This window comes from Pinus tabuliformis, chromosome 1_2, assembly GCF_031772625.1.
Source record: "Pinus tabuliformis cultivar Carrire ecotype Pingquan chromosome 1_2, CPIR1, whole genome shotgun sequence".
Classification (NCBI taxonomy): Eukaryota; Viridiplantae; Streptophyta; class Pinopsida; order Pinales; family Pinaceae; genus Pinus; species Pinus tabuliformis.
The window spans coordinates 1,195,888,016-1,195,904,500 of record NC_142298.1 but is presented as its reverse complement, the minus strand read 5'-3'; the positions used below and the strand labels follow the sequence as shown (position 1 = coordinate 1,195,904,500).

Below are 16,485 nucleotides of genomic sequence, written 5' to 3'. Positions count from 1 at the left end.
AGAGGCCCAATCCAGCATCACCTTCCCAGCAGAAAGGAATCTCCTCTTCACCTCCTTCAAAGCAAATCACCCAATAGTTCTAACCTCAAACCAACAACAATTCTTTGCATTCACAAAATTCCAGCCTCCAGATCTCATGGGAGAGATATCCATATATAGATGTTTGGAGAGAGGATGAGTCAGCCTGAGATGTGACTAGTGTCCTCTCCCTCTTTCAGTTCTTGATTCCACTTGGAGGTTCTTGCTTCCTTTGGAACCTCTTACTCATCACCAGTCGAATTCCCTGATACAAGTGTCATTTTGGAAGCTTCCTGGGCATTGACACATTGAGGAATGAGCCTGCCACTTGTCCAAACTCGCTCAGCGCAGGTAACCTTTGTTGGAGTTGACATTCAACGTAGGTGGACAATGGAGCAGTTGACATTCAGCGCAGATGCTCAGTGGAGCAGTTGACATGATCCAGAATTGGCTTGTTTTTGAGCAGTTTCAGGTGGAGAACTTCTCTGAATTGCTGTGGTTTCTTGGCCTTGTTCCTCTAGGGGTAGGAACAACATGTTTAGGGACTTTGGATCCCTTAGATTATGGACATTTCATGCTCAATGCTGTAAGGCACAAAAATGTCTATAACATTGAGCTGTTTGCATGATGATTTCAAATTATAGAGGTGGTTTGTGTTGTTGGGGCTAGTCCATCTACCAGCTATTATGGGTTTCTTAGTAGTGTTTAGAAGTCAATGGGCTATTTTGGTTCTCAAGGGTCTTTGTTTTGTGAATTTATACTCGTGGAATGTCCTAAGTCACAAAATATTGTTTATTTTGAGACTTGAAAATTGTATTGGAAAATTTGGAAAGTGGGATGTCAAATCCTTTACAAATGAGTTACTTATTAATTAGTTGCTTAGTTTTTTCTAAAACATGCGTAAGTATAATCATGAATTTAATGGCGCTAGTTTGTGAGGGGTTTATTGAAGATGGTGAGTCTCCATCTATCCCTTCTGTAAAGTTGGTAGGCTCTGAATTATTTATTTGGAGCGTTGGGGATGATTCAGTGGATTTAGGTTTACAACGTCAACGTGGAGAGTCATTTGGTGTGCCTTGTCATGCCTATTATTCTTTTGAAGGTCATGGCTACCCAGTGTGTCCCCTCTATGCTATAATGATGCCTCCTAGAAAACACATGCACTATAGAATGAGAGAAGGTAGCCATGTTTCTTTAAGATAGAGAAGAGTCAGACCCTTCAGTTATGATTCCATCGCTACAAATTTTAATCTCATTCTACTAGATTTGGGAAAGGAAATTAGTGGGTTGGAATCTTAAGACGAAATGGAATGAGAAGCTCATTCTCATTTAGAGTTGCTTAATGATGCTTGGAAAAAGTTTACCGGAATTGGTTATTACGGGTGTAAGAAGAAACAATTTCTGAACTCATTATATTTGCATCAACAATTTCTCAAATTCTCACCTTGCTGGGATTAGTTCTCAAAGATAAGTGGACAAAAATCTACAATGTTTTCTCCTCTCTAAACGATGCTAAAAGAATGCTTTGCAATCGGAAATTCTGCTTCAACACAACTTGGATTCCCATTTGGCACATGTTGAGGGTTACTATGTGAGTGATTCTAAGAATTGAGACCTTTTAGATCTTAGTTACTAATTCTTTGTAATGATTATTGTGGCCTCTTCATATGTCCAACCGATCAGTGTAAAAAATGGCCTATCATTCAGTGGACGAAATTGAATAGTGAGGGTTCTGTTATCATTGTTCCACTTCCCATTTCCAACCCCTTCATTCGATGACCCATGTTAATGTGACGAAAACTAAGGAAAATAGGGGTATGTACCTCTCCCAATTCCAACCCCGTATGTACCTCTCCTAGTTCCAACCCGGTATGTACCTCTCCTGGTTCCAACCCCTCCGACAACCCATATCATGGTTCCACCACTCCAATTTTTTTTAACAAAATAGTTAGATTTCTCTTCTAAAAATTGGATTGCGTAGCTACAACCATTTGAACAATTTTCATTTGGGGCTACTAAACATTTGCACTATTTCATTTAGGGCTACTAAACTTGCTTCTGTGATGAACGTAGATATACCGATGACTCACTAATTGGAGTTTATGAGTTTGGAGTTTGTGAGTTTCTGGAAGTAAGCCAGTAGAGGAAAAATTAATAGTAGATAAAACCATTTGCACCATTTTGCATTTAGGGCTACTAAACTTGCTTCTATGATGAACGTCGCGATGACTCACTAATTGGAGTTTATGAGTTTCAAGAAGCTCACTAATTGGAGTTTGTGAGTTTTAGGAAGCTCACTAATTGGATCACATCCATTAGATATGCCGATGACTCACTGATTGGAGCTTGTGAGTTTCTGGAAGCTTACTAATTGGACTATTGGATCACATCCATTAGATATGTCGATGACTCACTAATTGGAGTTTGTTAGTTTCTGGAATATCACTAATTGGAGTGAAGTCCATTAGATATGCTGATGACTCACTAATTGGAGTTTTTGAGTTTCTGGAAGCTCACTAATTGGATCACATCCATTAGATATACCGATGACTTACTAATTAGAGTTTGTGAGTTTTTGGAAGCTCACTAATTGGAGTTTGTGAGTTTTCTGGAAGTAAGCCAGTAGAGGATAAAGTAATAGTAGATAAAATGCATACCTTTATTATGGAGCTTCTGTTAGAACTTGAAATTTAAAATGGAAGTAAGCCAATAGAGGATAAAGTAATAGTAGATAAAATGCATACCTTTATTACGAAGCTTAGAACTTGAAATTTCAATAAAATGTCACACCAATTCTTTTATATTTCTCAAAATTCTTATAAGAACCACTCTTCGGGCTCTTTGGAACTCACTCTTCAAGCTCTTTGGATCTCATTGTGCCACTAACCAGAATAGAAAAGAAAAAATCGATGACATAAAAAGTGCTAAGAATTTTGGCTATAACGGAGTTTTTTTTTCTCTATGAGCTCTCTTCACTATTATTATGCAGTGAACTAAAAATAAAACAAATATGCAATATATTAAGACACATAAACTTAAATGAGCTTTGCCTAGCTTCTCATTTATCTTTATCTTTGTCTGACTTCTCCGTTTCCTCAGTGACATGTTCTATCCTTTCTCCTCACTTCTCACTTGAATCCAACTTCTTGCTTATTGAATTGACTTGAATCCATTTTCTTCCCAACAAAAAAGGTTTATTTGCTTAGCAACAAGAAATTTTGAGCTTTGCCTAGCTTCCCATTTTCCTTTCTCCTCACTTCTCACAGCTTTGCCTAGATTCTCATTTTCCTTTAGATTCTCATTTTCCTTTCTCAAATTTTGAGCTTTGCCTAGCTTCCCATTTTCCTTTCTCCTCACTTCTCACAACTTTGCCTAGATTCTCATTTTCCTTTAGATTCTCATTTTCCTTTCTCCTCACTTCTCACAGCTTTACCTAGCTTCTCACTTATCTTCATCTTTATTGAATTCATGTTCTTATCCTTTCTCCTCACTTATCACTTGAAAATAGCTTAAAGCCCAACCAAAAAGATTTATTTGCTTAACAACAAGAATTTTTTAGCTTTGCCTAGCTTCTCATTTTCCTTTCTCCTCGCTTCTCACAGCTTTGCCTAGCTTCTCATTTATCTTCACAGCTTTGCCTAGCTTCTCATTTATCTTCATCTTTGTCTGACTTCATGTTCGTATCCTCACTTCTCACAGCTTTGCCTAGCTTCTAATTTATCTTCATCTTTGTCTCACTTCATGTTCGTATCCTTTCTCCTCACTTATCACTTGAATCCAGCTTGACTTGGATCCATTTTCTGCCCAACAAAATCCATTTATTTGCTTAGTTTCTTGCTTATTGACTTGAATCCATTTTCTGCCCAACAAAAACCATTTATTTGCTTAACAACAAGAAATTTTCTTGACAACCAGAACCTTGAATCCATTTTTTGCCCAACAAAAACCATTTATTTGATTAACAACAAGAAATTTTCTTAACAACCAGAATAGTTTCTTTTTTATAATTGAAAGTTCAACCAATTCATTTGTTTTGCACCATCTTCCTCATACAATACCATACCTTCTCATTTGTTTCGCACCATCTTCCTCATACAATACCATACCTTCTCATTTGTTTTGCACCATCTTCCTCATACAATACCATACCTTCTCATTTATCTTCATCTTTGTCTGACTTCTTTGTTTCCTCAGTGGCATGTTCGTATTTCTCACTTGTTGTTTCCTCATCATATTTCTCACTTGTCATTTACTCAATGACACTTGTCGTTTACTCAGTGACATGTTCGTATCCTTTTCCTTCACTTATCACTTAATCCAACTTAAATTTTAAATTTTGATTCAATTTCTTGCTTACTATCCACAGTGACAATTTCTTGCTTACTATCCACATTATTTGCTTAACAACAAGATATTCATGTTCATATCCTTTTCCTTCACTTCTCACTTGAATCCAACTTAAATTTTGATTCAATTTCTTGCTTATTATCCATTTTTTTCCCAACAAAAACCATTTATTTGCTTAACAACAAGATATTTTCTTAACAACTAGAACCGTTTCTTTTTCATAATTGAAAGTTCAACCAATTCATTTGTTTTTCACCATCTTCCTCATACAATAATTGAAAGTTCAACAAATTCATTTGTTTTGCACCATCTTCCTCATACAATACCATACCTCTCCCTTGCATGTAATATTAATAATATGGTTGGCACCCAATACCTAGGTACACATCCACCACATTATGTTGAGAGTAAATCCTAACAACCCTTTCATTATTTTAAATTACAATATAGTTGAAACCCAATACCCAGGTGCACATCCACTTATCACCCATCTTGAAAAATAAATGAATTTATTTTTATTAAATTAATAATAACTATAATTTTAAATATTTTTGTTTTGCTTTTTTATTTAAATATAACATTTAGATGGTAACCAGTCATTTTTAAATATAATTTATATAAAACAATTCTTTTTATGGTGAAATTGCATTTTCGTTAAGAAAAAAAATACAAATATAATATAAATTACATTTTCATTTAAAAGAAAATAATGTAATATTTATATTTAGTAGAGATTATTTTTTTAATATAATTTTGATAATTCGCTTTGTTATCAATCACTTCACTTTTCCTTAGAAGCGATCTTTGACTAACTTTTTAAAATATCATTTTTTTTCAAATCAACAACGTAAATATTTCATATATAAATTATATAACTTAAGAAAACCATGACATAAAATTTAAAATTTACAAACTTCATAATAATAATGTGATTATTGGAAAAACAAAATTATCATGGTATGCGAAGTTCACGCTAAAGATGATCTGTTTTTTGGGATAAAGATTCAACCATTTAACGTAACCCTACTCATTGAGTCACAAATATTTCAATTATAAATTAACCTAACCAATGAGGGAAGATGAGTGGGTAAGAAATATATCTTATTCCAAATACAACCATAGGAAAAACTTGATACAGTCACTGGCGTCAAATATTACAATGGAAATTTGGAGTATGACGTTTGATAAGCGGCTATTTTCTCTAAAGCCATCTATTTACCGCTACCATTTATCAGCCTAGGTACAAACACAATCTGTGGAAACTAGAGAAATTCATTTACCCTAATCACTTATCAACCTCAATTACAATACAAATCTATGAACACTAAGAGAAATGTTTTGTACACTGGAAGTTCCCGCAACTTAAGCACTTTCCGCCAGTATATCCCAGTCAGGCAAATGTTTACGAGAATAGCCTGATGAAACCTTTGGCAAAACCTTATTGGAAGGATCAAAGTTGGCATCAAACCTTGAGAAATGGCAATTTGAAGACAAAAGCCCAGACGAAATATAATCAGCAACTTCTCCATCCAAATACCCTTCTCCATTCGGCCCATCAACCTGTTGAGCTACCAAGAGATCATTCCATTTTGTTCTATAGAAATTTCGATGCACACGACCCTTTGCATTCAAATAAGTTTGGCCCAGCACTCCATGAACTTGTGATGAAAGGACAGCCTTCTCCATTTCCACAGACAAATGAATAAAAGCATCATTATCAGACCTCAGGTCAGGAATCTCAGGACCTGCAATAACATGAATCTCTGCTATGTCCTTCAGATAAACACTGTAGTGATCTGATGGCAAGAACTTGTGGGATTGATAGTTATCATAGGATAAAATGATTTCACCATCTAACGACCTGTAATTCTCTCCTTGTTTAAGCTGAATAACAGCACCATCCACTTCAATGTTTTGTAAAAATCCGAATCCATTATGGCTCAAGTCTGATCCTTCTGCTGCACGTAATATGAGTCTATGACCCCAGAAGAGAATTCCGAGAGCCTTTATCCACGTTCTTTGTTGGACTGTGGATTCCACCGTCCCTACAAACTTCATGTTCATGTGGAAAGTTTTGTCTGAGATTAGACAGTAGATGGAGTCAGGTTTTCCATTGAAATCAAAATGTACTCCATCCCAACCTGTGAAGTGTGGATCACCAAATGCACCCGGGACAACATTGCTCTTGGCAAAGACATTACAGGATAAGAAAATGAAAAATAATATCCTTCTCATAAAAGTTAACCTCATGTTGTCCACCTTATTATCACAGGTTATGATATATAAATACAAGGCAATATCAAACTCTAAATTCTGCTATCTTCTATCCAACCATCAAAGTGACTATCAAAATTCTTCTATAGAACATGACAGAATTACAAAATCTTCTACTGGTGCAATACTTCAGACAGATCTGTAAAAATTACAAACAGCAAAGAAAACTGCAATTCACAAACTACCCAGATTGTTATACAAAGCCAAACTCTGCTAAAATATTGCTTGCTCCCTAAAATATCAAAGGCATAGCAAAGCCAAAACAACTATATGAAGGATTAAAAAACTCGAAAAGTGGGCTATGATATAGAGAAAGATTAACCGATAAAAACAGCGCCAGAAACAGTGAAAAACACTCTACCTATATGGCATGAGAATCAATAAATCAAGATGTTTATAAGAATTTCTCACTAGAAAACTGAGAAACCCAAGCTATAATGGCATACTCAATATCAATATCAATGAAAAATCCGATTTTGGGCGGTGATAATGGCATTCAGTGCAGCTTCACCATCGGAACCGGAATCACAAAACCAAAACTAAAATCCACGTGCAGACGGTTAGGGCAACGGTTTAAATTCTAAAATTATAATGTGATGGGTGTTGGACCTAACCGTCTCAACTAACCATGTAGTAGACGTGTCGAGTTTATATGCCCGGGACGAATCTTCGTTTGTTTGTCACGTTGTGTGGCTCGGTCACATTGGAATATGATATTTGATATTTTGGGCAACTCGTGTCACAGTATTAGTGAAGTTCAACAAAGAGTCTCTTTCAGGGTGTTTAAAAGTTCAGGTTGCGGATTTTGCTAAAATACGCTTTCGCTACGCGCTAGGTTGCTTCAAGACGACGGCACGAAGGGATGGTTTCCCTTAGAAGCTTCCTCAAATTTTCAGAGACGCGTGGTTTGAAAAATATTATAAAAGTTTTAAAATTAGAAAACCAACTTTCTGGGATATGATACGATGATTATCATCACCGTTATCGTTCATTAAAAATCAATCAATTTATTATGAAAAGTAAATGGTTAATATTAAATAATCATAAACATCATGAAAACAAAAATATTATAATTTTCGTAAATTATAAGTTGTGATAAGTATAAAATTTATAAGATGACTTAATTTGCATATTATATTTTGTCCATGGTAATAGATAGGGTTTTGTGTAATTGAATTATATTGTCAAAAATGTTACAATAAATGGGGCAAATAAGTAAACTACTTTAAATTTTAAATATTATAAGTATAAAATTTATAAGATGACTTAATTTGAATATTATTTTTTGTCCATGGTAATAGATAGGGTTTTGTGTAATTAAATTATATTGTCAAAAATGTTACCATAAATGGGGCAAATAAGTAAACTACTTTAAATTTTAAATATTATTAGCCCTTGCATATGCAAAGGACTCGGGCAATGGATTTGAGGTTTGATTGCTATAAATTTTCTGTGACCTTTATAATATTTTAGTATTCAAAATTTAACTTTTTATGCAGTCTGTCGGAAGTGTAACGATTATCTGTTAACGCCATGTGGATGTATCGTGTGGGCATTAGCACTCTTAGCGGCGGTTTTGTGGATGTATCGCGCATGCTTTACTTATGTATTAAAACCTCACGAATTATCTTCAGCTTCTTGTAATTTAACGACATAAAACAATGTATGTAAACTACCACATATAACAATGTATGTAAATTACCATGTCTACTTTTCACGTTCATGTCATGTGTGCAACAGTGATTGACACATAGGTATGCTTGGGTTAATTTAATTAACTACCACAATTACACCAACGTCCCACAATTACACCAACGTCTGCATTTCCATTATAATTACTAAGTTTGAATTGATACGAATTTGATAACATACCATAAAAATTTGAATAAAAATTTTCAGGAAAAAATTGATAATATACATTTTAAGTATTTAAATATATATAATTTTCTTTTAACAACAAAATTTGATAGCATATATCTTAAGTATTTAAAAATATATAATTTTTTTAGTAACAACAATAATTTTTGCTCATTTTTTCAAATTGTTTTAAAAATTTCAATAACTTCTACTCATTTTAACGAATACAAATAATTTCAAAATTACAATTCATCAAAAACACCATTTCACTTTTCCCTCCACATTTTACCTTATTTTCAAAACTCAAAACTTAATCTAAAATTTATTTCAAATTTTAAACTCTTTAGAAAAACTTTAATCTAAAATTTCCCCCAATTAAATTCATTTAATAATTAATCCATATTTAAAAATTAAATATTAAAAACTTATATAAAAATTCTCTTTGATATAAAGATATTTAAAAATTTAATTACACTTCATAGCTCAAATTCTTTCTAAGATATTTAAAAAATCAATCTCAAATTCTTTCTAAGATATTTAAAAAAGCAATTATACTTCACAACTTAAATTCTTTCTTTTTTTCTTCTTAGAACCCTTGAAGGAAACATGAAATTGAAAACAAAAATCAAGAAATTTCGCTACTTAATTATTTTTGGGATCCTACCACCATTTATTTTGGATTTAGAGGATACCGTTTCATTCATGAGGACATTAACAAACCAATGTGGATATTTGTTAAACTCTGAACCTGATTTCCTTCATGCACATGATTAATTACTTACTGTTGAAGATAATGGAGAATATCCTAGAATAGGTAGAGTTGGTTCACGTAGCCTCTGGATAGGAATTAGTTTCTATTTCTTAGGATGTTGTTCTAACTTCCCTAAAACCATGTATTCTATTTAATGTGTAATGTTGATGAAAAATGTAGAGCGTTCTATAGAGCCAGACTCTCCTGGTTCAGACTCTCTTTCATAGAGCTGACCAGTGGGTTTTATTTTTCTTAATACAAACATTGCCATTTTTATCATGGTATCAGAGCGTTAGGGCTGAGGAACTTGTACATTCGCTGGTGGGTGGTTCTTTGAATCGAAATCGTCACAGGTTTTGAATGGATAGCCGCAACGATAGAACTACTACACTTCTTTCAATTATCAGATTTTTTCAGTGTACAGTTGCGACGGTCTCAGAAAATTGGTGTATTTCTACGACAGTCTCAGATATTGGGCGTATATCTACGACTAGTATTGGAAAATTGGTGTATTTCTGTGACCGTCTCGGATATTGGGTGTATATCTACGACAATCGTGTAAATCAAAGAAACTGCATGAGGGAGCCAAGAACAAGGCTCTAGCTGCCAGAGAAGCTGAGTGGGGAAGCGAAGAACACGGTTGTAGCAGACAACAGGAGGTTGTCTAGAGGCCGAGAAGAAAGCCACGGTGATCTACGCGTGTGTTGCGAGATCGAACATCAATGATCTGTCTCTGTCACAGATATGGGGTAAATTTAACATCTTTTACCTGTCGATTTTTTTTCTTCTAAATCGCCAAGATGAATAACAACATATTTGAAACATGCATGAATGAGCATAACAAGCTCGATGGTTCCAATGATGCAAATTGGAAGTTTAAGATGCAGACTCTGCTAGAAGCGCAGAGTGCTTGGACGATTGTGAATGGGGATGAGCTGAGGCCCGCGACTGGATCAGCAACAATCCCACATTGGGAGAAATGAAAAAGCAGAGCAAGGACAATGTTAAACATGTCAGTGAAAGACTACATTATACTGCACATCAGAGAAGGTAAGTCAGCTAACAAGATCTGGGGAATTCTGAAGGAATTGTACGAGATTAGAAATTCAAATCTTCTTCTGTTTCTCAAGAGTAAGATTTTGTCCATGAAAATGGAGGAGAATGAAACGATTGCTTCATTCGTAGCAAGGATCAAGGATCTAAAAACCAAATTATCAGATATTGGTCATACAATGGATGATATAGATCTTGTGACCATTACAATGAATGGTGTCACTGATGATTATCAGATGTTTGTCACTAGGATCAATGCCAGAGAAAAGATCCCACATTTTGAAGAGCTGACAGGTATACTAATGCAAGAAGAAGAGAGGAGATCGACTCTCAAGCCCCAGAGTGCCAATCTTGCATTTGTGGCAAGGAAAAACTTCTACAAAGGGAAAGGAGGTCCACAACAACAAAACAAAGCAAGTTCATATAAACGGCCAAATCTGACCCAAGGTATGCATCCGAATAAAAACTACTCTGAAACTAAATGCTTTTATTGCGGAAAATTGGGTCATATTGCCAGGGAGTGTAGGAAAAAGAAGTATCATGAAGAAAAACATAAGCCAAAGAGACATGCAGGTCATCTCACGAATGGTGATCAGGTGTAGAATTTGAGGTTGTTCATGGCAGATCATGATGAAAATGTTGATGCAGACATTTTGTATGTAGATTCAGGAGCGTCAATACAGATGACATGGAACAAGCATTAGCTGGAGGATTTTAAAGAGATCAATGAAGGCGCACAAATTTATCTAGGAGATGACAAAAGTCATCAAATCAAAGGATGTGGGAAAGTTTCTATTATTCTACCTGATGGTAATATCAAACAAATTATAATGTGATGTATGTCCTAGCATAACAAAGAACTTGATTTCTGTGTCTATGATTATAGATCAAGATTTGATAGTTGAATTTTTAAAATCTAACTACTACATTAAGGATCTGCTAGATGGAATGAAGGCAATTGCTATAGGGATCTGAACAGGAGGACTGCACAAGTTGGATGTGAGACCTGCATCGATTCGAGCATTGACAATAGCGAGCCTGACTATAGAAGAGCTTTGGCACCAGAGATTCGGCCACATCAATTATAATGATTTGTTGTTACTACAGAGGAAAGAAATGATAAGAGATCTTCCTATCCTAAAGCAAGTACATAATGATTGTGATGCTTGTACTTTAGGAAAAATGCATAGAGAATAATTCCCTATTAGAGTAGAAAAGAGACAAAGGGATATACTGGAGTTAGTGCACACAAACCTTTATGGTCCCATGGAGACAAAATCATTAGGGGGTGCATTGTATTTCCTACTGTTTATTGATAACTGTACGAAGTTTTCTTGGGTGTATTTCTTAAGTAAGAAGAGTCATACATTCGAATAATTTAAATAGTTTAAAAATATGATTGAAAGACAAACAAGGAAACAGATAAAAATTCTCCGCTTTTATCAAGGAGGAGAATACAAGAAAGATGAAGTCATCAGATATCGTGAAGATCATGGAATTTTGCAGCAGTTTATAATACCCCATACTCCACAGCAGAATGGAGTAACAGAAAGGAAAAATAGAACACTGGTGGAATTTGATAGAAGTATGCTTAAAGGTAAGAATCTTTCAAATGGTTTTTGGGCTGAAGCAGTAAATACTACGGTTTATTTAAAAAATAGGAGTCCTACAAGAAGTTTTGAGTTTAAAAATCCTTTTGAAGCTTTATATGGATATAAACCTGCAGTAAAACACTTAAGAATATTTGGATGTAAAGAATTTGCCCACATACCAAAGGAAGATAAAAAGAAATTAGACTCAAAAGCCATCAGATGTACTTTTATAGGGTATTGTTCGTCACATAAAGCATATCGATTATTTAATCCCTCTACTCACAAGATCTTTGTTAGTAGAGATGTTAAATTCCATGAGCAGGATAATGAAGAAACTGATGAGCACTATGATGGATGGGACATTCCGTACTTTGAAGAAGAAGTTGCAGAGAACAATCGGGATCAGCAGTAAACAAAGGCAGAGGATGAACAATAGCAACAATAGCAGTAGTAGCAAGAACAACAACAACAAAAACGGTAACAACAATAGAAAAAACAACGGGAAGAAATAAGGTTTGAAACCACCACCCCACCACTCAGGTGATCAGGTAGGAAAACTCAAATGCCTGCAATACATGGCGAAAATGCATTTATAACTAGTATGATGAATGTTGTTGAACCATCTAGTTATAAAGAAGCAAATTAAAGTAATGAATCGGAAATAGCCATGGAATAGGAATATGATTCAATAATCAGAAACAACACTTGGGATTTGGTGGAACTCCCTAGAGGAAAATGGGTCATAGGTTGCAAATGCTTATATAAACCGAAAATTAAAGCAGATGGAACTATAGAAAAACTGAAAGCTAGGTTGGTTGCAAAGGGGTACACACAGAAAGAAGGGATAGATTATGAAGAAACCTTCGCCCTTGTAGCTAAATTGAACACCATCAAAATGTTAATTGCCTTAGCTACCAAGAAAAATTGGATGATGCATCAACTAGATGTAAAGTATGCATTTTTGAATGGAGAACTGAAAGAAGAGGTTTATTTAGAGAAACTGGAAGGGTTTGTCCAGAAGGGAAAATAACATTTAGTCTGTAGGTTGAAGAAAGAACTCTATGGACTAAACCAAGCTCTTAGGTCGCGGTATGAGAAAATTGATTCATTTTTTCTACAAGCTGGCTACAATAGAAGTAAGAATGACCCTAATCTTTACACCATGAAAGATGAACAAGGGTACGTAGTGCTGATTTCGTTATATGTAGATGATTTGATAATTACATGTGATGCTATATATCTAGTTGATGAAATCAAGCAATAGATGTCACAAATGTTTGAGATGAAGCATCTCGGTGAACTCAAATTTTGTTTAGGTCTCGAGATCTGGAGAGATTTAGGTCAAACATTTTTGTCTCAAGAAAAGTATGTCAAAGGCCTATTAGAAAAGTTTAGAATGGATCAGTGTAAGCTTGCACCAGTACCATTGCAGCGGAACATCAAATTGTAGTGTGTGGATGGCTCAAAAGCATTGGATGCAACACTTTACAGACAACTGGTTGGGAGTCTGATCTACCTAGCCACCACTAGATCTAATTTGGCTTATGCAGTCAGCGTGTTAAACCAATTTATGTCTAAGCCACTTGAAAGCCATTGGAATGCAGCGAAGAATGTTTTGAGGTATCTACAAGGTACTGAAGCTTATGGAATTATTTACATTAACTCTTTTGATGTTAGATTGGCAGGATTTGCAGATTCAGATTGGGCAGGAAATGTAGATGATCGCAGATCTATAACAGGTTATGCATTCAGTCTTGGACCCGAGGTGATCACTTGGAGTAGCAAGAATCAGAACATAGTCTCCTTGTCCCCAGCAGAAGTAGAGTATTAAGCCATGTGTGCAGCAACGTGTGAGGCGGTTTCGTTGCGGAGACTTCTCCAAGATGTTGGGGAAGAACAAACAGTCGCAACAACAATCAGATGCGACAATCAAAGTTCAATCAAGTTGGCCAATAATCCGGTGTTTCACAAAAAAAACAAACATATTGATACTCAATTCCACTTTATAAGGGAGAAAGTGCAATCTAAAGAAATTCATCTGGAATTTTGTAATACATGTGATAATGTTGCAGACATTTTCATTAAGCCCCTTGGAAGAGTAAAATTTCAAATGTTTAGGGAGATTTTTGGCATATATGTGAACCCATTCTCTATTATGAGGGAGTGTTGAAGATAATGGAGAATATCCTAGAATAGGTAAAGTTGGTTCACGTAGCCTCAAGATGGGAATTAGTTTCTATTTCTTAGGATGCTGTTCTAACTTCCCTAAAACCATGTATTGAATTTAATGTGTAATGTTGATGAACAATGTAGAGCGTTCTGCAGAGCCAGATTCTCCTCGTTCAGACTCTCTTTCATAGAGCTGACTAGTGGGTTTTATTTTTCTTAATACAAACATTGCCATTTTTATCACTTACCATATAAACCACATCAAATTTTTGCCAAATTATTTGAGATACGAATTAGATGGTCGAATTTTCGTATTTTTTTTTGTCCAGTTCAAGAGAGATTGGTAACTATGGTTTACATACATTCAATGTGGGAATATTGTGACAGTTGAGGAGAGGAAATCCCCAATCATGGTAGCCTATGGGATACTTACAGGTTTGATGCCAGCAATAGGTGGCAGTTGAGTAGCGACCTTATTCTTATTCCTATGCTACATGGCCCTCTCGATCCCAAATCAGGATTCAATCTATTAGAGCTGCTCAATAATCATACGTTTTAGATTATTTGCTTTGCTCTCTTCCATGACACACCTAAAACACAAGAAGAATTAATGGATTTAACCTTAAGATTTATGGTGTAAGCATGGATGAGGAAAATATTACCGCGAAAGGAAGAAACAATTAGAAGCCATTGAAGCACTAACATCTCAAGAAATTAAAAAATCTGCTACAAGCCCTATGATTTTTTGTCATCTTTATAATCGATATTTAATGCAAGGACAACTTACATCACCAATGGGCATTTTTTTCTTACTATCTTAATTTGTGAGTAAGTAGAGGGGAGCATTCTTACTTTCTTACTTTGTGAGTAAGAAGTGAGGAGCAAGTATAATCTAGGCTACAAGTGTGTCAACTGCAGTTATTGTTTTGTTAGAATAAGTTATTGCAAGAACTATGCCCTATTGGAAAATTAATCCCAACTACCATAGTTATGATAGTGAAAATAACCATCCTTTGGAATACAACAACAAATCGAAAACCATTTGTCCTTGTACCTAGAAGATTTTTGTTTGTAAGGCAAATGACATGGATTAAAAGAAGTTGAGTACAAATTCCTTATTCTGTAAATAGTTAAGAATGAATATGCATTTGATGCAGTGTTAGTAAAACGTATCAATCAAACATTTATTCCGCAATTGATATATGTATGTATATTCCTCAAGTTCAAAAAATTATGTTTTAGTACAAACACACATCCTAGGTTTTAAATGTTTTTCCTTTTTATGTATTAAAATATTAAAAATGTATGTTTGAATATACAAGTAAGTAGAAAGCCTTTTTCTAAGTGACAAATGTAATTATGAGAAACTTTGGAGAGAAAAACACGGAGCAATTTGTGGTACGTGCCCATCCTCGTGAAGTGTAAATCTCAATAAGAACTCATAGTTTTACTTGGTGAAAGAGTTGGAGCCTCCATTTTTCATGCGAATGTATCTTTCTAAAGTATATTGTGTTGTTGTGTTATGATATCTTCCTAGAAAATATAAGCCTAAGTTTTAGGGCACAACTACTATGTTTTTCTCTCTTCTCACTTTGTCACTTTGTGTAAATTTGCTTTGATCAAATTTCCTCAAATACAATTTTTTTTAAAATGAAGAAAAATTTGATTCATATCCATACTTTATAAAATTCAAAATTAAAATAAATCTAAATTAATTATGAACAAAACCTAAATAAATTAAAAATATATAATAATATCATATAAATATATGATATAATAATTTTTTATTTATACTTTTGTAAACAAAATTTTATAGGACTTTTATCTTTTTAATATTTTACTTGAAATTGACTCAATTTTTTCCCTTTATAACAGTGCGATAGAAAATGAATCAATTTTTATCCCACTCAAATGGTATCCAAATAAAAATATAAGATTTTAAAAAAGAATTTCATGAATTAATTTATTCATTGGTTTAAGTTAATTTAATTATTTTAATTTTATTTATTATTGGGTAAAAATAAAATTTTATAAGACTTTTATCTTTTTAATATTTAGCTTGAAATTGACTCAATTTTCCCCTTATAATAGTCGGATAGAAAATGAATCAATTTTTATCCCACTCAAATGGTATCCCAATGAAAATATAAGATTTTAAAAAAGAATTTCATGAGTTAATTTATTCATTGGTTTAAGTTAATTTAATTATTTTTATTTTATTTATTATTTATTTACCCAATAATAATGAAGTTTTGGAAAATATTTTTTTAATAAATATAAATGGATAGATAAGCTTTTGTTATTTGATTTTTTTTTTCTTTTATTTAAGTAAATTTACTTAATTAAGTTTACTTGTTTATATTTTATTTTATTTTGGTTTTTTAACCCACTATAATAATAAAAACATATTTATAATTATATTTT

The 16,485-nt window shown here is 34.0% G+C and overlaps 1 protein-coding gene across 1 annotated transcript; it reads right to left on the bottom strand.

The window, feature by feature from the left end:
* Window positions 1–5,727: 5,727 nt before the first annotated feature.
* Window positions 5,728–6,615, bottom strand: LOC149210526 (uncharacterized). The gene has a single exon (XM_089398988.1). The coding sequence runs from the start codon at window positions 6,613–6,615 to the stop codon at window positions 5,728–5,730; it is 888 nt and encodes a 295-aa protein (XP_089255114.1).
* Between the last annotated feature and the right edge of the window lie 9,870 nt (window positions 6,616–16,485).

Bases quoted from the DNA above. Each gene is read 5' to 3' on its own strand.
- LOC149210526 (XM_089398988.1), bottom strand. From the start codon at position 6,615: ATGAGGTTAACTTTTATGAGAAGGATATTATTTTTCATTTTCTTATCC.